Source organism: Coffea arabica, chromosome 11c, assembly GCF_036785885.1.
Source record: "Coffea arabica cultivar ET-39 chromosome 11c, Coffea Arabica ET-39 HiFi, whole genome shotgun sequence".
NCBI lineage: Eukaryota > Viridiplantae > Streptophyta > Magnoliopsida > Gentianales > Rubiaceae > Coffea > Coffea arabica.
Window position 1 is genome coordinate 45,024,806 of NC_092330.1, and position 19,981 is coordinate 45,044,786.

Sequence of the window (19,981 nt, forward strand, 5' to 3'; positions counted from 1 at the left end):
GCCTGGGTGGTTCTATTTTGCCCGCCGGAGTGGAGCGAAAACCCCCACCCGCGAGCTGTTCACGGGAGCACCTTCCTCTATCAAAGACTGGAAGCGTTATTTCTTCTTTGTAAAGAACCTGGGCTTTCCCCCTCTAACCTGGAGGGCGGAGACTCAGGTTTCGGATCCACTTCCCGACCCACTTCCTGTAGCCCAGCTCAGCCGCCTACTCAGCTCAGACGAGAAGCTGGAGGTGAAAGAGTTCAGCAATGCCCAACTTTGGGCGGCGGGGCTGATCCGAGCTAACCCCTCAGATCCCTCGCCAGAGAATAGGCCGCTCTCGCCAGACGAGCTGACCTCTTGTAAACGATCCGGCCCTCCTTTTCTTTCTTCTCTTGGTTTTGTGCATCTACTGACCTTCTGGGCTTCTGCTTTTTGCAGTGAAGAGGTTTTCTTCCCTTTTAACCATCGGAGGAGCCAGCAATCCAGGTGCTACTACCCAGCCTTCCTCGGCTATTCCAACCAGCTCGGCACCAGTTCCGACGCCTCAGCCAACTCCTGCTCAGTCCGCCAAAGCTATCGAGGCTGGGAAGAAAAAGAAGAAGAAGACAACCGCAAAGAGGGCAAGAGTGGAGGCGACTTCCTCCCCAGTTCAGGAAGAGAGGTCAACGCCTGAACCTGACCAGGGTGGTCACTACGGCGTGAATACCGCCGAGGAGCAAGCCCGAGCTGACGCTCCTCCTAACTTATGGCAACGCCAGAGTTCTACCCTGCTATTCGACCCGCAGACGCGACTGATCACGCACCAACACCCAATGCACTTCTGTCCTCCGTGGAAGCTCTCCATAAACGACCGAGCTCAATTCCCGGAGGTGGCCAGGGAGCTTGCTCATGGGGCCATCCTTCCAAGGGACCACAGCTTGGTCAAGGCCATGGAGGCGTCTGACCTCCTCGACTACTATTACACAGGCGCGGCCCAGGTGAACCTGGTTGGTTCCGAGCTGGCCAAGCGCTACGAGGGCCTCCTCCCCCTGATGAGCGAGACGAGGGCGGCCAACGAGAAACTGCTCAGCCAGAACGAAGCAGCTGTGGCAGAAGCTGAAGGTCTGAGGAAGCAGCTCGCCCAGGCTCACTCTAACTTTGAACTGGAGCTAAAGAAGAACTCCGACCTGACCTCCCAGCTGCATGGGGAGCAGAAGAGGAGCGCCGAGCTGTCTGCCCAGGTCGAGGCGGCTAGGACTGAGGGAGCCCAAGAGGGCGTGCGGGCCTTCCTCAGGTCGGAGGATTTTAGGGGCGACCTGGCCATCCTGAATACTCCCGTGCTGCATCATGGGTATTCTCAAGCCCTGGATGAAGTGCAAAGGCTGGGCCTGCCTGGGTTTGACCTGAGCAAGTTCCCCAGCTACAACCCTCTGGCCGTGGAACAGCTCGACCGCCTGGTGGAAGGCTACACGCATGGACGGAGGCTGGCCGATCTGGTTGCTGATCCTCTACTGCCAGTGACCACCCCCGAATCTGAGCAAGAGGAGGAGGAGGGCGAGAACTAGAGGAACTAGAGTAGAATTTTTAGGGCTCGAACTGCTAGTAGACAGTTCGTTTTGTAAGAGCTCAAACCATTGTACAGTTTTTGCTTGAATGAAATGAAGAACTTTTCCTTTGTTTCATACTTAGCCGCATTCGTAAAACTTCTTGTCATAACTTTTAAGATACATCAGTTCGACCCATCGCCGACCTAAATGAGCTATCCCCTATAACAAAATGACTTATTAACGAAAAACATCAATATTCATAAAAGTCTTGACCTTAAAACGAGCTATCGTGCGCGATCTTAACGAAAAATCCTCAAGTTGGAGTTGTGCCAGGTACGAGGGACCTCCTCCCCGCCGAGGTGGGCTAACCTGCAGTACCCAGCTCGATCTGCTTCTTTCACCACATAGGGACCCTCCCAGTTTGAGTCTAGCTTGCCTGTGCCCTGAAGCCGACTTACACTGTTCTTCCTCAAAACCAGGTCCCCTGGCTGGAAAGACAGAGGCCTCACCCTAGCATTGTAATGCCGTGCGATCTGCCCTTTATACTTGGCCATACGTATGGCCGCTTCCTCTCTCCTGGCCTCCAGCATGTCCAAATTAAGACGTAGCTCTTCCTCATTGTCCCGAGCTATGAAATTCTGAACCCTGCACGAAGGGACTCCGATCTCCGCAGGGATCACCGCCTCTGCCCCATACGTTAGAGCAAAGGGAGTTTCCTGGGTAGCAGTTCAGGGAGTGGTTCGATATGCCCACAGTATGGTTGGCAGCTCGTCCAGCCATCCAGTTCGTGCGAGCTCAATCCGCGTCTTCAAACCGTGCAAGATGGTCCTGTTAACGTTCTCGACCTGCCCGTTGGCTTGGGGATGCCCTACTGAGGTAAAGTGCTGTCGGATCCCGAGCTCCGAGCACCAGCCTTGAAGCGCACTGTCGGCGAACTGACGCCCGTTGTCGGAGACCAGAACATGGGGTATACCAAATCGGCAGACGATGTTTCGCCAGAGGAACTTCTGAACCGACCTGCTGCTAATGGTGGTAAGGGGCTCAGCCTCCACCCATTTAGTGAAATAATCCACTGCCATCACTATATGCTCATAACCTCCTGGAGCTCGGGGAAATGGGCCCAACAGGTCGATCCCCCACTGGAAGAAAGGCCAGGGGCTTTGAAGAGGGATCATCTCTTGAGTTGGGACGTGATGAATCGGCGCATGCAACTGGCAGGATTTGCACCGAGCTACCAGGTCGGCTGAGTCTAGGAAGATGGTCGGCCAGTAGTATCCAGACAGCATTCCCTTCTTGGCCAGAACCCTTGGGCCGACGTGGTTTCCACATATGCCCCCGTGCAGCTCCCGCAGGATGTAGTTTCCTTCCTCCGGAGTGATACACCTCAGCCAGGGGCGTAGGTAAGATTTCTTGTAGAGTACCCCACTCGAGAGCTCGTATCCCCGCGACCTGAGGAGGACCCTACGTGCCTCCACCCGGTTTGGAGGGAGCTCCCCATTAGCTAGGTACCGCACGATGGGATCCATCCACGAGCTTATTACTTGGATGACCGCCGCATCTACCTGGTCATACGCCCGACTTCGAACGATCTCAACCAAGACCTCTTTGTTCAACGTGCCGACCGAGGTGGAGGCTAGTTTGGACAGTGCATCCGCCCTCTTATTTTGGCTTCGCGGCACCTGCTTGAGCGTGAACAATTTGAACTGAGTTTCCAGCTCACGTACTTTGGCAACGTACCTTCTCAAGGGCTCCTCCTTAACTTCGTAACTTCCCCCGACCTGGTTGACTATCAGCTGTGAGTCGCTGTAGACTTCTATTGACTCAGCCCCCAGCTTCCGGGCTATCATCATCCCCGCGATCAGAGCCTCATACTCGGACTCATTGTTGGAGGCTCTGAAATCAAATCTCAGGGCGTAGGCCAACTCATCCCCCAAGGGGCTGGTCAGGAGAAGTCCCGCTCCGCATCCGTCCTTGCTTGAAGATCCATCTACGAACAGTGTCCAGGTCGGGATGGTCTGATCGACCTGGCCCGTGACCTGTTCAACCTCAACAGCCTCTTTGACCTGTTCGGCCTTGGCTTCCTTTGTGGCCTGTCCGACCCCGGCAAGTCCCTCGGCCTGCTTGGCCTCGACTGCGTCTATGGTCTGTTCAACCATGGGAGTCTGAGTGCCTTTCACGACCTCGGCAGCTTCTCCGACCTGCCTGGCCTCAGCTACGTCTTGGGTCGACTTGGTCTCGGCGGCCTGCGCTACCTCGACAGTTCCTCTGGCCTGCATGGCCTTGACTGCGCCACTGGTTAGCTCGGCTTGCAACTGTTCTTGCCCAAAGGAGATCCCTTCGGCTATGAAATCTGCCAATGCTTGAGCCTTAATGGCCGTGCGGGGTTGGTAGCTGAGATCGTATTCAGACAGCTCCACGGCCCACCTTACCATTCTTCCTGATGCATCAGGCTTTGAGAGAATTTGCTTGAGAGGTTGGTCGGTCATGACCACCACGGGGTGAGTTTGCAAGTACGACCTGAGCTTCCGGGTCGCGTGCACCAATGCTAGAATATACCGCTCAATTGAGGTGTACCTCTGCTCCGCCCCCTGCAAAGCTCGACTGACATAGTACATGGGTTTCTGGATTTTACCGTCTTCCCGAACTAGTACCGCACTGATCGCCTCCTTCCCAACTGCTAGATAGATGAATAAGACTTCTCCTTGTGCGGGAGAGGTCAAAGCTGGCAAGCGTGCGATGTGGGCTTTGAGCTCGTCAAACGCGCGCTGGCACTCGGGAGTCCATTCGAACTGGGGACCTCTTCGCAGGGCCCTGAAGAAGGGGGAACCCCGAACGGCAGACTTCGACAGGAACCTGTTCAGGGCCGCCATCCTGCCAGCTAGCCGCTGGACCTCTTTTATGTTTCGGGGAGGAGCCATGTCCATGATAGCTTTCACCTTGTCGGGATTAGCTCTTATCCCGTTCTTGGATATCATGTACCTCAGGAACTTGCCCGACCTAACCCCGAAGGTGCACTTCTTGGGGTTCAACCGCATCCGCGAGCTCCGTAGGACGTCAAAGATTTCCCTGAGGTTGTTGATGAACTGCTCTTGAGTTCGGCTTTTCACCAGCATGTCATCCACGTACACCTCCATATTTCGGCCGATCTGGTTTTTAAACAACTTATTGACCAGCCGTTGATAGGTCGCGCCTGCATTTTTCAATCCAAATGGCATAGTGGTATAACAATACGTACCGTATTCGGTGATGAAAGCAGTCTTCTCCTGATCTGCCTCGTCCAGAGCTATCTGGTGATACCCCTTGAAGGCATCCAGAAAGCAGAAGATCTCGTACCCAGTGGTCGAATCGACTAGCTGGTCGATGCGAGGGAGGGGGTAACAATCCTTCGGACAGGCCTTGTTCAGGTCGGTGAAATCTACGCACATCCTCCAGGCCCTGTCCTCCTTTTTGACCAGCACAGGGTTAGCCAGTCAGGTCGGATAGTAAATTTCCTTCACAATTTTGGCCTCCAACAACTTGCCTACCTCTTCCTTGACGACCTCGTTGCGCTCAGGAGCGAAGCTCCTCTTCTTTTGCTTCACTGGCTGGATGTTTGGGTCAACGTGCAACTTGTGAACTGCCAGCTCGGGTGGGACTCCCGGCATGTCATCAGCACTCCATGCAAAGATCTCGGCATATTCCTCCAGCAGGGACTCCAGAGCTCTCCGTGTCAGGTCGCTCAGGCTAGCTCCGGCCTTTACTACGCGATCAGGCCGCTCGGGACGGATGGACAACTCGACCAGACTCTCATCCGTTTCCAGCCTTTCCTCCCTTTCAGCAGGCTCCCAGGGCTCCAAACAGGTCGTTTGGGCCACCAGCTTCTCCTTACCTTTGAGGGTTGCGATGTAACAGGCCCGAGCTACCTCCGGATCTCCCATCACCTCGGCCACCCCATCAGGCGTCGGGAACTTCATGCTAAGGTGCAGGGTTGAACAGACAGCTCGGAGTGCGTTTAGGGTAGGTCGTCCCAGTATCATATTGTAGGAGGATGGCTCCTTTACCACCGCAAAGTTCACCGGGACAGTCCGGCACTTCGGTGACTCCCCTACCGTGACCATGAGGGTTATCATCCCCTCTGGTCTAACCGGCGGACCTGCAAAACCAATCAAGGGAGTCCGAACTGGGATGAGCTGCTTGTCTTCCAGCTGCAATTCCTTGAAGGTTTTGTAATACAGCACATCGATGGCACTCCCATTGTCGATGTACACCTTCTTTACCTTGTAGTTGCACGTGATAACTTCTATCACGATCGCTTCATGATTATTAGAGGCTAAAGGTACCGCGTCCTCTGGCCCGTAGATGATTTCCTCGTACATCTTCAAACGCTTGCTCGAGCTTTCTCCGCTAGGGGGAGGTCGGTTGTTTCGTCGAGCCGTGTGGCTATCTCCTCCAGCAGGTCCCCCTGCAATAGTGTTGATTACTCCAGCTAGGTTCTGAACCCCCTGCTCCGGAGTTCGATCACGAGGACCTCGAGGTCGGTCGTGCGAACTGGCCGTCCGATCTCGTTTGAACCCTCCTGGCTTCTGGTCCGTTCGCCCGTCACGGACGAACTGTCCAAGATGACCTCTTCGTATCAGTTTTTCGATCTCCTTCTTAAGGTGCCGACAGTCCTCAGTATCGTGCCCGACATCCCTGTGGTAAGAACAATACAAACCCTGATCTCGCTGGATTTTGTCGCCCCCCAGCGGCCGAGGAGGACGAGAGATCCCTTGCTGTTCCATCACGGCCAGAACCCGAGCCCTGGGCGCTGTGAGCGAAGTCCAGGTCTTTTCCTTCTCCCAAGGTCGGCTCCGAGGTAAGCGCTCGGATACGCTCTTTCGGTCCTGACCTGGCCGTGGCTCCCCCAGGTCGGCACCCTTCCTTCGCTTGTCATCCCGCAACCTTTCCTGGACGCCCTTCAGACGGTTGGCCTCCTCGGCATTCGCCTTCTCGTGGGCTCGATCTAGCATCTCCCGGACGGACTTGGGAGGTCTTTCTACGAACTCCGTATACAACTTCTGCTTGCGCAACCCGTTGACGAAGGCAGCCATCACCACCTTGTCATCTCGGTCCCGCACCTGAAGGGATTCGTTGTTAAACCGTACCATATACTCACGCAATGACTCCTCGGGCCCCTGATGGACAGTCATCAGATGAGCCGTGGTTTTGGAATAAGCGCGGGAGGAAACGAACTGGGCCGCGAACAGCCGCGCGAGCCGGCTGAACGACCGAACTGACCTGGGAGGCAAACCCTGAAACCATTGTCGGGCTTTTCCTTCCAAGAACATCGGAAAGGTCTTGCACCTGACCGCATCAGCAGCTGTCTGAAGGCGCATCTGAGTCAGGAATGCAAACAAGTGATCCTCCGGATCTGTGGTCGCGTCGTAGGACTTCATGGATGGTATTTTGAACTTGGCAGGCAGAGGGTAATCTTCGATATCCGGTATGAAGGGAGAGGGAGTGTACCTATCTGCCTCTGGATCCAGCAGGAGATCCAGTTCATCCTGGACCTGATAATCCTCCTTCCTGTGAGGGATCTCCATCCGAGAAGGCCTCAGAGCGGGCTCCGGATGGCTAGTTCGGGAATTCCTATGAGAGGGCTCTGGCACCTGGACCTGCTCGCGTGTAATATCCCTTCTCGCCCTCTTCGACCTGGGGCTTCCAGATCGAGATTCCGAACTCCCTGTTCTGCCCGTTTTTCGCACCCGACGCTCCGGACTGGGAGGGACTCCAGATTGTCCCTTCATCGCGCCAGATTGTCCAGACTGTCCCTTCAGGTACGTCACAATAGCCTCAAAGGTAGGCAAGTTCGCGGCAACCGACTGCACCAGTTGTTCCGGCGAGATCTGCGAGAGCTCGACCCTTACCTCCCCTGTGTTGGCTTCCTGGTGAACTGGTTGGGGGCCGCCCTGAGCGCCCCCCTCAGTACCATCCACATTCCTCTGAGATCTAGTCTTCGGCATGTTGTTCGCGGAAAAAAAAAAAGAAGAAAACGTTTCCCACAGACGGCGCCAATTGATGCGACTGCCGAAGTGAAGATCCGAGTTGTGCTGGGGCTTGTGGAATGATCTGATTAATCGTCCGACCTGCACGTAAGCGAACCGCGGGGATAGGTCCCCTGGAACAACTCCGACGATCAAGTCAGAACAGGTTTACGGGTAGGAGGGTAGAGATTGTGTTATGCATAGCGTACCTTGTGTTCTTCCTCCGTGTGGTATTTATAGAGTCCCAAGTGTTTGCTTCCTGGTAGGACAAGGAGTCCTTATTGGGGAGGAAAACGGCTCCTAGGGCTCCATGACACGGTCTTGAAGGCGCGGACCTCGCAGCCCATCAGCTTGAGGGGCGGCGCTCGTATGGACCTGTGAGCCGACCTGGCGTCCTAGTCCAGCTCCTCCTGTCCGAGCTCTTGGGCCGGACCGACGTGTGTGTGGACCTGACCGATGTGCTCCTGGAGCCCACCACAGACTCCTTTGGACCTGTTTATGGTGCATGGAATAGAATTGAGAGGAGGACGGATTGTTCATTGTCAAGAAATGTAAACGTAGCTGCAGCATACTAACATCTGACATAGAATACGTTGTAAGGCGTTTTGTAGTAGGCAGTAGCATGAGTTGTGTGTCTGACGTGATTATCATCCTTGGCTCTGTAACATGATCCTAGATGCGTCAAAATCTTTTCCAAGAGCACGTCAAAGAAGCTTTGCAGAATTTTTAACCGATTGTGTAAATTTTCATTAGGTTACACCATGTTTTAATCTATTTACGTATCCTATTGCGGACGTGCCCGAGGGAGCAATCGTCGTAAGGGAACATACAACACTAAATAACTCGTTCAGCCGCCTTTGGTTCAACGAGGTGGACATGGATGGTCACACCGACGGACCAGCTCAGTTTTGGCTATGTTGCGTATAGGTCAGGGGGATTTGTTCAAGCCTTTTTTCTGTTCACAAATTGTGATCCTACGCTTGGTGGCAATCTTTTCCGAGCAAGACAGAACCACGCCGTCGCAAACGCAAAGAACAGAACTAGCAGTTTTGATGATGAGTAGGACAGGATCAGGCTTGTGGGCTCCTTATCCCGCTAACCTAGATTTAGTTGTCTTGCCTCCGGTGGCGAGGACATCAAATGCAGGCTGATGTCCACACTACTAAAGAAATATACATTAGTTTGCCAAAATCTTTCTTCATGGGAAAGTCGATTTTTTCCCATCAAACAAATTTAATAGCTTTTTATGACACAAATACAAGCCAACAAGGAAAGCCCATCTCGTCTTGTTTCATCCGGATCTTTGTCAAACCAGGAAGATAATGATCGGTCAGAACAACAGGAGTCAAATGAATGAGAAACGAAATGAAACAAGAAAAAACGACCCAAATTTGACTCAACAGGCAAAAAAGCACAGCAACGATTGAATGAGAAAAGGTTCAGCTATATAAGAAAAACTGTGTGTTCCATCAGTCTTTTAAACACAAACAAAGTTTTATCTAGCTACGATTCACTTTAATTTCTACATTTGCCTGCTAACAGGCAAAAAAAAAAACACTACAACTGGCAGCCGGTATTTGGTCAATTGACCACTGGACGGTTAAGCCATTCCTCCACTTGTTGCTGTCCTAATTATCTGGAATATAGATGATCCAATGACCACAAAAACGAAGAAACCAAGCAAGATAGGGCCGACAGGGTAGTTGCTTCCCTTCTTTGTACTAGTTTCAGGAACTGCTCCCCGTCTGGTGATGTTCTTCTCGAACTTCTCCACCTTCCTATCAGCAAGACGCCTTGATGTAGTCTGCAAAAAAATTATTCTATAGTTACTATGCCTCGTATTGTTAATACCTGTTTCTCAATTGAGGCAAACAATAAAATCTAGCAACCCACAAGACGTGGGAATTAGCATCAAGATCCACCAATAATACAGACCCACATTTACAAGACCAGTCCTAAAATTCAAAGCATAGCTTTGTTGAATCCTTCCTTAACACGAACAGATAAAGTCAGGATAGCGCAACTGTAGATGATACTAACCAGCTCAATGCTAGAAAGGTAACAGTTTCAAATATGTGGAAGTAAGCAAAAGCCACAGCCCTAAACCAATCTAACGACACTGCATCAAGATGTATAGTGTCAAACCAGCGTGATTTTGTTCTCTACCATCTAATGTGTATACTATAGTGCCACACATGCCAATCCCTTGAGAGATCCACTGACAGTAAAATCCTCGAATCCCTACTTGACCCATTTTGGCAAGAGAATGCCTGATCACCTACGACGAAACACGAACAGATAAAACTGCTATGTTAGTATCTATACCTGCCTCACAAAATTGGCCCGGATGTCATAACTTCCTTTTGACGTAAATCCATCACCAAATTCACCCTGTTTGCCTAAATTTCCAGCTTCTGTCAATCCTGTTCTAGTTAAGTTCCACACCTCCCCAGGATGCCCAAGATATTTTATTTTCATTATTTAAACCAGTCTAAAAATCATAGGGTCAACTCACTGAGTACCCCATTCCCTAGTGGAATGGCAGAATCAATACCTTTAGCGCTTGATTAGTAAAGGAATTTTCCCAATGGTTCAGTCAATTTCATAAATAAAACAAAAACGATTAAAAATTGAATCTGGATCCTCCTCGACTCGCAAAAGAAGACTGTGAAGAGAAAAAGATTTATCCTTTCTATCACAAAGTCAATTGAGTCAGCTAAAAGTTCCTAATTCCGAAGCAATTTGTAAAGATAACCAAAGAATATGGCTTTTTATCCCCCCCCCCCTAAAACACTCTCACCCCACTCAGAAAAAGGGACGGGGACGGGGTGACTAAATCTAAAACCTGGATCGCATCCCCCTTCCCCCCCTCATGGAAAAAAAAAAAGAAGAGGATTCATGAATGCATTACAGAAAGAATCATTCATAAGATCCTTTCAATTATTTAGATCTGACCCTTAGAGCAGGCAAAGTATGCAAGAATTAGAAATCTACATTGATTCATTTTCTCAACCGTTTTTCCCCAGAAATTACTCAACAGAAACAGACAAAGATGCATTAAACAATCAAAAAACACAAGATGTACGCACAATTTCTTGCAATAAAATTTACTGATGATAATAATAATACAAAAAAAAAAAAAAACTGTTATTGACGAAGTTAAAACAGCGGAAGAGCGAAAGAAATTAAAGCCTCACCATTGTTGCAGGGGGGGGGGGTCAAACTGCTAAGAACAATTGAAATGAGACAAAGCGCCGGAGATTTCTCGGGTGATCTGTTCTCCGGCGATCAAATGATTAAAAATCAGGTGGCCACGAATTCATTCGCTATTTATAAATAAACGTGAACATACTTCTCAGAGGAGCGACGGGATTTGAGAGGATAGAGGTCACCACGGACGCGTCACGGTCATTGTGGCAATTGGGTCAGACACGTATTCCTACGCCCGTGGCAATCTGTTATTGGTGGTCATGTTCTCCGTCAGCTATGGCGGGTGACGTAGAAGGAAATGGAAAAAATCTTAATCAAATAGTGGATTAGAATTTATCTGAAACAAGAATAACGTATAAAACAAAATGATTTTAGGAAACTGATAAACTTTGTGATAATACACCCATTACGGAGTTGTTGAGCTACAGTCGCACTAACTCGCGATGCCAAAACAAAAAATAAGTACAACGTGCCCAGCCCAACTCACGCTTTTTATATTTTAATTTTGCTCTTCTCCTTTTGAACTTTTTTCTTCTCCATTTTTTAAATGGGTAACTCTACCTCTGCGGCTTGCAACAAGAGGAATAAAATATGGTTCACTTTTTCATGTTTGTTCACTTGTTGCATAAATTGATGATTTATCTATTTTCTCATTACCTACACATGATATATATATATATATATATTTATTTATTTATTTATTTATCATTAAAATGCTTAACCATGATATGATATGACTTTCTGTTTTATCTATTCTTCTTCATGTTGAACTCTTCTTAATGGATGAAGGGATGAACGGATACATTTTGTTTAAAATAAATTACTAGTTGGTTTGTTTTGGTAATTAGCCGCATCGATTCTGAGTACAAAAAAATAACTTTTTTTTTTGGACAAGGTTTAAACTGTATATGGTAACTCCTCCTACAAAAAAATGAGGTTACTAGCAACTGATGAGTGATTATGAGTACATTTGTCCGTAATATTTAGGAACAAATAATAGCAAGGTAAAGACGATTTTTCTTTTCCATTTTTTTTAGTGTAAGTGAGAAAGATTGAATTCGGATTTCTCTTTCATACCAGCTTTTTGAACCATCGAACCCATCTCTTTTCCCAATGTGTATGATAACATCATTTTTTTTTTTTGTTGGGGTAACATTAAAGTTACTTCATAGTGGTGCGTCGTTTTTTAAAATGTCTAAAGAATTCCTCGGCTTGAAATTTCTGAAGACGAGTGCATTCGGTTGTGATTATAATTGCAAACGAACCAAATCGCTCGCGAGCAACTTGAATCAAAGCTCGACTTGAGTTCGATCAATATCGAACTCGAGTCTAGTTTGCATTGGCCAAATCGAACTCGAGATCAAAATATTAAACTCGTTACTCGTGAGCTCGAGATCAAAAAATTATATATATATATATTATTTTTATAGTAAAATTACATATATATTTCTAATATTTATTATTTATTTAAAAATAATAATAATTTGTTGTTTTTATTAGATTAATTTCTAGAAACTCGAGCTAACGAGCTGCTCACGAATTAGAAATTCGAACTACGTTACGAACTGACAATTCGAGCTGCTCGCGAGTCAAAAATCGAACTATAACTCACGAGTCTTGTCGATTCGAACTCGAGTCTGGTTTTCCCTGGTTGAATCAAGGTCGAACTCAATTTTCTTGCCTCGTCGAGCTCGAGCCTACCTACCTATTATTAAGTCGAGTTTGGTTTGATAAGTTCAAAACTCAACTCGACTCGTTTGTAACCCAAATTGTAATAAGGTTCATACAAATTGTATGGTCCCAGTGAAATGACAGTTGTTACATTTGCCCAATGTTAATCCGTTCCCTGGTGCGGTCAGTAATCGGTCCGACCGTCGACAGGGATAACAAACTGGTCAACTCTTTTGCCCTTTTAACCAGTAGTAGTATTTGGTTCTAAGATACAGGTCAATTTCCTAGAAGATCCATTTCCCAGTTTTAGTTGCTCACCCCTGTTAAGAGAACAAAACCAATAAAAATTGAACAGTTCAAAGTCATAAATGTGCTGGCGCTTCACGCTGTTTCGGCTATTGACCATTCTACTCCAAGGCAAATTTACAAACTTGGGCCTGGGTTACAACTTATGAGAGCTGGGAGGTTTCAATTTCTCACTGGCCCTAGAAAATGAGAATTGGCCCATTAACGTAATTGGCCTCATCTTTTTGGTATGAGAGACTAAGCCCCTCTCACCCCTCAATCGGTTAGGAGACTTGGGATTTGTACAAGACAAAATACCAAAAGAAACAATAGGACTCTTATTAGTTCAAGCTTCAAGCTCCCGCCGCAGCTCCGTTTGGATGGGAGTATTTTTCAAAAACTAGTTTTTTTAAATATAATAAAAATTTTAAAAAATATTCTAAAAAGTAATCTAAAAATTAGTTTAAAATTTTAAAAAATATCTTAATATATATTATAGAAACTCTTATACTTTTAAATATTTCAAAATATTTTCTGAAAATATCTCAAAATATAATGTAAAAACTCTGCTACATCAAAATTTTTCAAAAACACCCCTAAAAACAGGTGATGTAGTATTATATATATTATTTTGTCTAGCCGGAAAGGAGTGGAACTTTAGAACCCAGAGAAGATAAGGGATTTGAATCCAAGACGTCCAATTCCTAGAGTACTAATGTAGTATTTATTTCAATGAAAAGTGCAAGAAAGTGAGTTATTTTTTCGTTGTTTCACAGGAAAGTTAGCAAATTTTCCTGCACTTTTCTTAACTTTATTGCATTTTGTGTCTCACAAAATCTGCAATATTTTGGAAAAAAATTGTTAGTTACTCACAATATTTTCATTAACTGTCACTAACTCCCGATTTTCTCTTAAGATTTTTCTTACCAAAGAAAAATACATTGGAAAGTAATTTTCCTTTTTTTTTTTTTTACTTTATTTCACTTCACTTCCCCACATAACTTTTCTTCTAATCAAAGAAAGCCCCAAAGACCCCCCCCCGGGGCAGACACACACACAGAAACAAAAAGAAAAATCAGAATGAAAATCACACGCAATTCGTCGAAATGGTACTCATGGGGTCTCAAATTATCCCTTTTTCCGCCCTTTTGACGATGAGGGAGCCTAAATTGAACTTCAGATTACTTGACTGTGGATGGTTTCTTGACGAATATACCATGTGACGGTGGGCACCAAGGCAACAGCACGGAGTTGTTTAGCCATTGGAAAATGACCGTCCATGAATGATTTATGGTTATGATTGGCCAAAAAAAAAACGGGTGAGTTTTAAACTAGTGCATGTGCATCATTTTTAATGTCATGTGTAAAATTCATAAAAATTTGTTTATATTTTATCCGCTGATCAAATGAATTATATTTTGAAAAAATAGATGTATATCTTGAGGAGCCAGACAAATTTAACAGAAATGATTGATCTAACAACCGTTTGTGCCCCAAGTTTCTATTGAAAATATGTTGTATGGACTGATTTCACACAATGCCCTTAATTTATATTTCATATGTTTAGTTTGGAGATTTTATACTCTAAACTTACCAATTCAGCTAGAACTAGTAAAATTTTACACACTTTGGATGCAATTTGTTCAAACCATATGCGCCCATATACCAAGCCAAGCTTTGTTTTGTGTTCTTCTTCTTCTTCTTTTTCTTTTTTTTTTTCCAATGATGACAACTGGAAGATAGTATGTATGTATGTATGTATGTATGTATGTATGTATATTTTTTCCCCTGCTTGGAAGATAGTAACAATTTGCTTGGCTTGCGGATTGCGACCTGCAAGGGCTGGAGGACCCCATGAGGTTGCAAGCATTTTCAATAAAGTTGTATTGATGGATGGATGAGTGATCGGCCCTTTCATCATTGACAAGTGGGGAATCACACATTTGCTGCTGGAAGTGCTTAACCCTCCCAATCACCAATGCCCGTTGCCTATTATGCCCGTAATCCTTTCACAGCCAACAGCAGTACACTTCACCTGATGAGTGTTGAAACTTGAAAGGAAAAAGTTGTTTTTTCCTTTTTACTACATTAATATTTATTGCGCGTGGAAGCCACGTACTCCGACTTTCAATCATCTGATCACAGGCACCGAGTATTTGAGCTCGACCCTTTTTTATGACATTAATGCTTTGTTGACGTGCCATTCTGGTGGGATCTAATCTATGCATCGACCTTTTCTTGGAAAAAAAAAAAAAAAGTAGTACCAATAAATTAGCAAGTCTTACAACACGATCAGGGTGTTTCGCGAATCGAGTCACTCGTAAGACACGATTAGGGGTGTTTTGCGAATTGAACCACTCGCGAGCGGCTCGAATACGAGCTCGACTTGAGTTCGTCAATATCGAGTTCGAGTCGAACTCAATCTAATTAAGTCGATTTCGAGCTCGAACTCGAGTTCGAGTTTCACAAAATTAACTCGAACTCGGTTCGATTAACCAAAACTCGACTCAAGTTCGACTCGTTTGCACCCCTAAACATGACGCTAGAGTTCGACTGTATCAGCTCCCCTAACATCCCCCCATTCAATCATTTTTTTTTCTCCATTTATCCCGCTGTGTGGAATGGACAAACTTGATGCTCATGCAGCCTTTAATTCGTCCCTCATGAATTAAGAATATATTAATAGAAAATTTTATTAGCCAATAGCCCCCTACCTCTTGGACTGTTGGTCAGTTTTAGTGGAGGTGAATTCTTGACTTTCCGTCATATACTTGTCACTTATTTTTATTGTGGTTGTCACTTTTAAATGATTTTTTTTGATGGTCTATTAAACTCTCACTCCCCTTAGACTAAATTAGAGTAGGTTATATAAATATTATATATATATAATTTTATTACAAGTTCAAATTGACGTAATTCTTTTCTAATCTAATTCCTTTCCAATTCATAACCCGTCATAATTGCAAATTAAAATTTTAAGGGATGTGAACTATCTTATGCAATTGAAGCCAGCTCTCTCTCTCTCTCCCTTTTAACCCAAAAAAAAAAGGGGAGGGGGGGGTGGGTTGTACAGAAGTACACATCCTTCATGCACAGTTTGCAAAAGGAGGACCCCCCCGGGGGGGTGGGGGTGTTGATGAATGATGAGGGGACAGCAACAACTGGAGAGGACGCTTGTCGTCTGTGCTTCCGACGAAATATTGCCGCGTGTTACTTAATTCCGATGTAAGAAAGATGGTTCGACATTAAATTTTGAAAATGAGTGTGTATGCTGCATAGTTGTTTGTGGGACTAAAGAATGCCCGACATTAAGGACTCAAATGATTGCGGACTTGCAAAATTATATAGCACTTGCTTTCACATACATTGAAGGGGAAAAAAAAGGCATGTTTAATAACAATTAATTACGTGCTTGCACTTGCTAATTATTGTAGTATTAGCTACTAAATGCGCCGGTCCCATTTATGAATTGATGAATTGGTTGGTGGTGGTCAGCTGGTGCCTGCCCATTGGATGTTTTAAGCCTGCCTGCTGCTTATGGTAATCATATCATATGTGTTTCTCTTTCAGTACTACTATACTAGTAGTTTTTTTTTAAAAATTCATCCCAAAATGAGGGTGCTGATTAAACGGCCAATTAAACTCTTAATAATTAAGAATCAAAGATTAGAAAACTAGTTGGCCTTCTTACGTAACTCTAGCTAGCTTGCAAGTGTCCATACACATCCTTTTTTTTTTTTTTTGGAAAAAAATTTAATAGAGTTTAGACATCCCTCATTTTGTAATTCATACTCTGATCGCATCGACAAAAAGGTCAGGAACGTTAATTGGTGACTATCTTTTACTGTAACCCCATGCCGGGCTCTCCTGATCCAATGATCATGATTGCCTGGAACGTAGTTATTATTATTATTATTATACTACAAGATTTGAATCTCCATCATTCACAGATTTTGAGAAGAAGTTGGCAGCGTTTTTGACTTTTGCGTTCTCAACATCTGGCTTATGCTTTGCTTACATGCTTGGTTCAGACATATAGTAAATAGAAAAACGTGTTTCTTTTTTTTTTTTTTCTTGAAACTGGTAGAAGAGCTATAGGTTGTGTTTGGATTGCATTTTTCATCAAAATATAGCGATTTGATATATGTTAGGAAAAAAGGTGATAGGAAAATGTGATCATGAAAAACGATAATATTTTCTGACGAAAACAAGCAATCCAAGCATGACCTATACTTTCTTTTTTCTTTTCTCCTAGAAGTCGGTCTGGTTTTAAACCATATAAATAAAATAAATTCCTAAAAGTCCATCGTCCTATTAGGCATGCATATTTTTCAGTGGTTTGGCGTCTTTTTTTTTTATTAAAAAAAAATTTAAAAGAAAAGAAAAGACAAGAATAAGGTTTGGCGAGTTCCCACCATCAATCGCGTGTATGAATCGCCATCCCAATTGTTTAATGGGTTGTTTGGCCCACCATGACAGATGTTTTCTAAGGGTCCGAAAATATCCCCATTAACTCGAGCAATTCAATAATGTACATTACGCTATATCCTTAAGGGATTGTAAAAATTAATTGTTTCCTACATCGCTCGCACGCACGCCTACCTCTCCCTCTCTCCCTCTGTGCGTAAAAATTTTGGGGTCTACATCCAAAGGGACAAAGTCCCTATTAAGCTAGTGATGTTTGTTGCGACATAACTGATGCCTTCGGCGGCAGCCAGCATCTTGACATGGCTTGCAAGATGAGAACTGAACAAACAAACAGCGTATGTATCAATCGGACAAAAAGCTTTGACATTAAACATCTCTTTAATTTGGTAAGTAGCCGAAGAAGCTGAATATTTAATAATTACTATAGACGTTTGATTGCACTTTGAGCTCTTAATTAATCGAGCCCTCTTCTTTTTCTTTTTCTTTTTCTTTTTCCATGCATCTTTCTTTTTCTTTGAACCCACCTTCTTCTAGATCACCTTGATGTAAGCTAGCGCCCTTCTCTGCATTGTGTTGGGGCCGCATTCACTCTTTCCTTAATTGCAGTGGCAGTATAATATTAGTGGGAACGTAACACTCTTTGGAAATTGAATGACCTGATTTAATTAATTGCGTTTCGCAGTTCAGCTTCATGCATTGCTCGCTCATTCGTAGTCATGTTGTCACTGGAATACATATATATTAATCATTGCTAGTTGTCTTTCTTGCTGTTGCTGGTTCTGACCCGTGACAAAGCAAACGCTTGTTCATAAGAGAGTTTTTGAGAGATTGCGTAAATAGTAGTAGTACTAGTGTAATTTCTTTCTTCTTCTTCGACTTTTCTTTTCCATTTCCCTAGGTTACTTTTTGGGAGGGAGCTGAGCTATTAGGCATTAGCTAGGTGACGGTCAAATCGTGGGCGGGTAAAATGTTCACAACAGACAAGGAAAAAGAAAAAAAGAGCTTATTGTAACTCCGGCGAGGACTTGACAACGTAAAAAGTCATAAATTGCTGGCGCAGTGGGATAAATTAATTTAAGAGGCGCATCTTGAAATGCCTACTGTCTTACTCTCAAGACAAACGACTTTTGAGAGTTCCTTATACTGCAAACGAAAAGAACAAAGGGAGTTTCCTTGGGTTTGGTTTGATTGAATAATTGTCGAGCTTTCTAATGACATTTTACGAACCTTCATCAACTTCGATGTCGGCACTATTTGTTTCTGGACAGCTTGGACGGCCTCCGCTTTTTTGAATTTCAGCTACTCCACGATGTAACGCAAGAAAGTCCTTTTTTTCTTTTTTGTTTCCGGGCCGCCGGGAGGATTGGTTTTGGGGATAGTGATATAATATTTTACCGGGGAAGGCAACAAAAAAAAAAAAAAAAAAAGGAATGTAAGTCGCAAAACTTGCAGCATAATTTTGAGATTTTTGGTGAGCCTGATCACTTTTTCTTTTTCGTGTTTAGACCAATTGGTTTGAGGTCATGGAATGATTAAGTAGAAAGCCGTGACAGATCATGTTGCTGTGATTTTTGACGGGAGTTGAATTTCCTGCATATGAAGAAGATGTACTTTGAAAATACTTAAAAGATACATAATACAGCACAAGAATAGTTAAATAGATTGAGTCAAACGCAAATTTAGAATGATCTTAATTAGCTTTCGCCCTTTGGACTTTCTTTCTTTAATCTTGGATAGTACGTATATGAATGCAAGCAAGTTGTGAAAGCACCAAACAATGAACGTGTAATAATTGAAGTCGGGCATCGTATTTAAAATTAAAAGCTTTTTGGTTTATGAAATGGGAAATTTGGATCGAACAGAACCCTACGGCTTTTCTTGTGCACCAAGCAAGCCCAAGGGGAAAGAAACAAATAATTTTGCATGTAAAAATTCCATTTCACAAAGTTTATAAACAATAATAATTTTGCGCTGCGCAGCTGCTAGTCGTGTGTGTGTGTATATATATATACTGTGTGGTGGTGGTGGCCATCTGTGAAGGGGATGAAAATTCCAATTCTTCTCGTGAGGTACTTTTGACAAAACGTAAATCCTATTCACGTTTTCACTAAAATATTAATTAAAGATGCGGCTGCGTATAAACTTGTTTCAGAACTCGGTCAGAAGTTTAACAGACATACACAATACACATGTAGCAAACGGAGGGGAAATTCTGAGTTAGGAACAAGCATCTTTGATCAGTTTCCATGCATGCATTGCTTGGTCAAGTCGGTGTGTTAATATGATTATTTTTTGCAGTTTTTTTTTTCCCCTCAACTTTAGGTAGCAGAACTCACCTGGTGACGAGGAACTCCCTTAACGTATTTGACTTTTTTTTTTTTTTTTTTTTTTATAAATATATTCCTGTCAGTCTTTCTTTAACCTTCTAAATTGATGTAATTAGTTCATTATTAATTTCAAAAACTGCAATCAGTTTTGCACCTTTTATTCGTGGAAAGGGTTGGACGCAACAGCTGCCATTTATTACGATCATGCATGGTTGTGATGATGACAATTATACTGCTGGTTCTGCAGTATACCTTTCACTATAAAAAAAAAAAAAAAAAGAATTTCGAAAACAAGTAACAACGATATTGGCAAATGTATTCATTAGTAAAATCAAAAAGTTAGATGCCAAACCCTTGGCTTTATTAGCTAGCAAGATAGTGAGTTTAAATATTCTATTATTATTATCAAGGAAAACTTGATTTAGTGATTGAGGTTGAGATTTCACGACTTAAAGGTTTGAAGTTCTAATCTTTATTTTCTCTCTTTACTTTTTAAATGTTGCCCCTCCTCTGCTATTGACCTAAAGGTTTTAAGTTCTAATCTTTATTT

At 44.3% G+C, this 19,981-nt stretch overlaps 2 protein-coding genes across 2 annotated transcripts; both read right to left on the bottom strand.

Moving 5' to 3' along the window:
- Positions 1-1,720: 1,720 nt before the first annotated feature.
- Positions 1,721-7,489, bottom strand: LOC140016621 (uncharacterized). Its single transcript, XM_072070184.1, has 4 exons — positions 5,033-7,489; positions 2,345-4,951; positions 1,878-2,224; positions 1,721-1,727 (listed from the first exon to the last, which is right to left on the bottom strand). Exons 1-4 carry the CDS (start codon positions 7,487-7,489, stop codon positions 1,721-1,723), a joined length of 5,418 nt encoding a protein of 1,805 aa, XP_071926285.1.
- A 1,444-nt stretch (positions 7,490-8,933) lies between these two features.
- Positions 8,934-10,873, bottom strand: LOC113715401 (uncharacterized). The gene is made up of 2 exons (XM_072070900.1): positions 10,708-10,873; positions 8,934-9,314 (listed from the first exon to the last, which is right to left on the bottom strand). Exons 1-2 carry the CDS (start codon positions 10,708-10,710, stop codon positions 9,111-9,113), a joined length of 207 nt encoding a protein of 68 aa, XP_071927001.1. The 5' UTR covers positions 10,711-10,873; the 3' UTR covers positions 8,934-9,110.
- Positions 10,874-19,981: the final 9,108 nt, after the last annotated feature.